The sequence below is a fragment of the Limanda limanda genome, chromosome 19 (assembly GCF_963576545.1).
Source record: "Limanda limanda chromosome 19, fLimLim1.1, whole genome shotgun sequence".
Classification (NCBI taxonomy): domain Eukaryota; kingdom Metazoa; phylum Chordata; class Actinopteri; order Pleuronectiformes; family Pleuronectidae; genus Limanda; species Limanda limanda.
Window position 1 is genome coordinate 10,777,255 of NC_083654.1, and position 5,419 is coordinate 10,782,673.

The following is a 5,419-nucleotide window of genomic DNA, read 5'->3' on the forward strand; positions in this document are numbered from 1 at the left end:
GAAATTATGCTATTCGATCTAAATAAACAATGTATGACCATCTATTTGGCTTCTGTGCAGTTTCTCTTGAGGAGGTGTCTGTGTTTATAAAATATTAAAGTGAGAGCCTCCAGACGTTTTGTGGACTGTCTCTGCCTGGCCCCTTAATAGAATGACTGCAAAAAATCTGCAGAAGACAGTATGTGAACACAGCAGGGGAACCCCTGCTGGATTGACAACTAGTCAAGGTTGGTGACGCTTCTAACAAGGGATTGATGCAAAAATTAAAACAACGTACTGTCAGTGTACTGAAAACAAAACCATGTGATCTCCGCAGGGGAATAGATATGCACCTTAATCCTGTGGAGGATTTGTTGCTGTTGTGAGCACGTCTGAGCAGAGAACCTCCCGCTGCGTTGTGCATGTGTGAGATGAAAAATCAAGAACAAGTTTGAACCCAATTAAGCAAAGATTCTCTGTAGGACAAGTCTAAAAGTGTCTTTAAGCAACCTGTGGATAATCCCTTTTAGGGCCATTTTTTTTTCAGCCACATGGGCCTCGTGTAAAGATCTTGAAATTACTGAGTGATACTTATGTGAGCTTTTTAAATCAAGAGTAACAAAGCGAAAACGACAACGGAAATGAATCCAGGGAACCCATAAAAGTGATGAACCTGGCTGTTGTTCAATGCTTTGTGAAGTTATTGAAGTCTGCTACTCGTCAATGGTGATGGAACTTCACAAAGGATACAGCTTCGGCCAGGTTCATCACTTTTATGGGTTCCCTGGAAACATTTCTGGTGTCGTTTTTTCTATTGCAGCGCGTGTCAGTATTTGCGTGTGTTGTGACTTTCTGCAGCTCACGTATCGTTAACATGATGAAGCTGTTTTCTTAATTTGCTAGTGTTTTTTTCTGTTTGCAGGGTTTTCTTAATTGTCAGCGCCTTGAGCTCTATGGACCCCGTAGTTTACCCCGAAAAATACCAATCACAAACATTGAATAACCTTTTACGGAACGCCCTTGTTCGTCAGTTACGGCAATTGACTACATTCCCGAAATTCTGAGGGGCACTGAACGCACCATGTCCACCGTTACGGCCCCATGGACTGCATATATAGATCGGCCCAGAGGTTTTGCCGTAAAAACTAATGTGGACGCGCATTAGTTATTATGGTCGTGTGCGTGTTTTAAGTGTAGCGGGTGTAATTTGTTCATCAAGGACTCACCGAGTATAATTTATTGGCACCTGCTACAAAACTTAACCGAGGAATACGACATATCCACAGGAGTTGGTGTCTTTCCCGCGGTGGTTGAACTTCCAAAAATAATTTATTTCTAATGTCTCTGTTTCAATTCCTCTTTCCCCTGCTTCCTTTCTTCCGCCGCACCTGAGGAACCAGCCTGCACCGGTGAGTATTTTCTACATACGCCCTGATTCATACCTTGGCAACGAACCGTTAATTCTAATGGATGACACGGTGAAAAGTTTGTTTGTGAACATTGTGTGCAAACAACGATGGGAAACAGTGTTTGTGTGGTTTTGAGTCTCTGGTTGTGTGTTTCTTAAACCTGTGTTCAGGTGGCCGATCACCAGACAGAGAGACCCAGACCTGATACTGTCGGGAAGGTGAGAACATGTGTCTTTTCAGTGGTGGTCGTGGTAAATACATGATGAATAAATGACATATGCTATGTAAGTAGTTTGTCTTAGGTGATGGCCTGTGTTGTGATGCATACATTATCAGTCAAACTCTATCTTTATAGCATATTTCATTCAGGTCAGTGCAGTTCAAAGTGCTTCACGATTGACTGATAAACCACAAATTAGACAAAGCTAAATAAAAATGCTGGCAATGAAATGCAGCTAATTCGATTTTAAAAATATAAATAAGTCATTTGAGATTATAAAATTATAAAAGATGGAAAATCCATGGCACACATCTATCACCACGAGTGAATGCTTCTATGTAAATAGATGAACAGCATTGTTCTAGTGTTGCAGCTCATGTTCATTAGCTTCTACTATCAGATTACATTTGAAAAAGGTTTTGGAAGAGGACAAACCAATGTGTTTGGAAAACATGAACAAACGATTGGACTGGCTGCTAAGTTACCAGTGTTGCCAATTTGCTTTCAACAGCTGGGCACATTCCCACTGGACAAGCTGCTAGGTGACATGGCGTCACTTTTACATTAGCGACATCATATTGTTACTGCTGTATTGACATTAAACTTTTATTATTGGAGTTAAACTTTTTTATATTGGTTTTTGAAAGTCTAGCTACGTGACATATTCTGATCAGGATACAGGAACACAAGGCACATTTTTGTATACAATGGAGGTGGACACTAGTACATATAGAAACATGAGCTGCTTCAGACGTGCACTGAACGCCAGATAACTTCAGGAGATTATCAGAAGATTGTGTACGTAAGAACGCACACTTCAGAGTCAGAGGGTTTTTGGTGCCAGTGCCCCAGTAAAAACTTTACAAGAGAATACAACTATCTCAGGATGAAGAAGTCGCAAAGCTATGAGAGGACATTCACTGTCTCTGATGTTGCTGAAGCCATGATGCTGTTTACCATTGAGGTGACATCACTTTTTTCTCTTCCTTCCACAGATGACAGCATCTTTAAATAAAACCTCATATCTGGCAAAGGTAGCTACACTCTGCTTTGCCTGCTGTTTTGTTAGCTTCTTTGTATATTTCGAGCCTCCATCTCCTGTGTGTCCGACTATGTCTACAGTAGCTGATGAAAAATCTTATGAAGCCACAGGGGCAACTGAAAAGCCCATCGTTCTGCTGTGGTTCTGGCCTCTTGGTGTGAAGTTTGATTTCCAAATCTGCTCAAGCCACTTCAACATTGATGGCTGCATTCTGACTGCTGACAGGTCATTGTACAGCCAAGCTGAGGGAGTCATTATCTTCCAAAGAGGCATAAACTGGAATTTGGAAAACCTGCCCAAGGAGCCACGTCCATATTTTCAGAAGTGGATTTGGTTCCATGTGGAATCTCCCACGAACACGCAGAAGATACCAGGTCTGGAAAATTTGTTCAACTTAACATTGAGCTACAGAAGAGATGCTGACATCACAGTGAGGAATGAGGTGACGATCAAGCAAACAGAGACAAAGGAGGAAGTAGTTCTGCCAAAAAAGGACAAACTGGTTTGTTGGATTGTCAGTAACACCGACCAAGCTACTGGAACATCTGTGAGAGAGAAATATTATGCAGAACTGTCCCAACACATAAAGGTTGATGTCTTTGGTGCTTTTACGGGGCAGCGGTTGAAAGATGAAGACTATTACCCCACCCTTGCGAGTTGTAAGTTTTATCTCTCATTTGAGAACTCGCTCCACGTGGACTACATAACAGAGAAGGTCAACGGGCCCCTTGTAGCAGGGACTGTCCCTGTAGTTATGGGTCCACCAAGGGAAAACTACGAGCAGTTCCTTCCCGATGGTTCCTTCATTCACGTAAATGATTTCCCTGATGCTAAAGGTCTGGCAGAGTTTCTGCAACGCCTGGACAAGGACCATGAAGCATACATGAGGTACTTTGAGTGGAGAAAGTACTATGAAGTCACTGCTCATCTTTTGTCATTGATCAATGAATTCATTCATCCTGTCTGCCTCGCCTGTGACCACATCTCAAAGTACAAAGAATACCATGTTGTCAATGATCTTTATGGGTGGTACTTTTCATTAAAACTACAGTGAGAACATCATTTGACTGATTATAAACTAGAACATATACTTTGAATTTGTGTGATTGCTTTGACCCTTTAAGCTCAAGGCAGTATGATGTAGTTTGCCCTCTGATCCAGCAGAGGGCGATCACTGCCTGCTTGACCTTCTCCCTGCCCTCTCGACCGATCAGTTAAGTAAGCCTGTGATGTTATGTTCTAACAAGACAAACAATCAGGCATCTGTGGTGAGATGTGGGAATAAAAGCAGCATAATTCTTTCTTCTCCATATCAGCGTGCGATCAAACTAACTATGTGGCTGCTATTTTAAGGTAATCCGGTAAAATAGTGTGGCTTTAAGTTTTGACAGTGAGCCTGCACACACGGTGTTAGTCCTGGAGCTGGTGTCATTAATGCATCAGTCCAAGATGCTATGACTTGGACCTTTGGACAGAGTCCTGAATCTCAAAGTCTTTTGCTGCTTGAATCACCTGAATTTAAATAGTTTATAAATATGTTTGAATAAATAAACATTTTCAGTTACAGTTGAGGAAAATGTCTACTGTCATTTCAAACACTAATTTAAGCCTGTTACTTTGGTGCTTGTGCTTTAAGTCTCCTTCAGTCTTAATGAGTCAAGACTGAATGAATAATTTGAACAGAGCCAACCACCTCATGGTACCGTAGATAAAGATGATACAAACATCTATTATCTATATCCTCTGCACTGATTTCTAATATGGGCACATGAGATAAGCAGTGTTATATATAGATCTTCTGTGTTGAAGCCCCGAGCATCAGTTAACTGGTTTGTAGTGTTGGGTGACTGTCGATACAGTGGCAGCGAACAGAGGTATAATCTTTTTGAAGCAGTTCAGGTCGATGTGATGTGGATGCACCAGACACCAGCTTCCCAGTGAGAGACCTCATCCGTGTGAGTGATGTCATAAACAAATAGAGCAGCTACATAAGACACTGGACACACTGGGTCAGTTAGTCTGAGTAACCGTTTATTAGTGTTATACTGATCTGAGCACAGTTGCTCACAAGGAACAGTTTGATAAGCATAATGCAAAAAAAAAACAAAAAAACACCCTAGAGTCATTTCAGTTGCGTAAAATGATCATGACATTCTGATTGATTTTTTTTTCCTTAGGTTAAAGAAAAATATGAAAATAGAGTTGACAGTACATTTAGGCACACTATTAACACATACTGTACACAGATATGCACAAGTTTCTTTATAATAGATTCATATATAGTGGGGGTTAAAAAAGTGGGAAAAAAACGACAAGCCTTCCTGTATGGAGAGGTGTGCAGAAAGTTAAAGGTGACGTCTCCTCCACTACCGGTAAGAGAGGCTCCAGTTCATGTCCTCCCTCAGCCAATCAGAGTCCACCGTTGCTGCTCAGTGTGAGCGAATCACAGCAGACGGCGCTCCGTCCAGCCAACGGGAGAGGCCCTCGCACAGTTGCTACGGTAAGTGCTCATTAGCAGTGATTCCATTGGTCACAGGTCACACAGCTCTCCCGTGAGTCTGAGTGACTATTGGACAGGAGGAAAGGGGCGGTTCCTCCAGCTGTCCGTTCACGACATCTGCTCACACTCGACAGCACGAGCTCTAATGCATAAAACGCCACTTACGAGTTAAATAGAAGCAGTTGTTTTGTGCCCGCCTCTGAGCTAGCTATGTTCCGATGAGCTAACTATCAGGCTGTGACACATGCCCACCCCCACCCCCCCTCTGA

The 5,419-nt window shown here is 42.2% G+C and overlaps 1 protein-coding gene across 1 annotated transcript; it reads left to right on the forward strand.

Annotated features, from left to right (window-relative positions):
* Positions 1-2,603: 2,603 nt before the first annotated feature.
* LOC133026264 (4-galactosyl-N-acetylglucosaminide 3-alpha-L-fucosyltransferase 9-like) lies at positions 2,604-3,717 on the forward strand. Its single transcript, XM_061093136.1, has one exon. It carries the CDS (start codon positions 2,604-2,606, stop codon positions 3,702-3,704), a length of 1,101 nt encoding a protein of 366 aa, XP_060949119.1. The 3' UTR covers positions 3,705-3,717.
* The last annotated feature ends 1,702 nt before the right edge of the window (positions 3,718-5,419 follow it).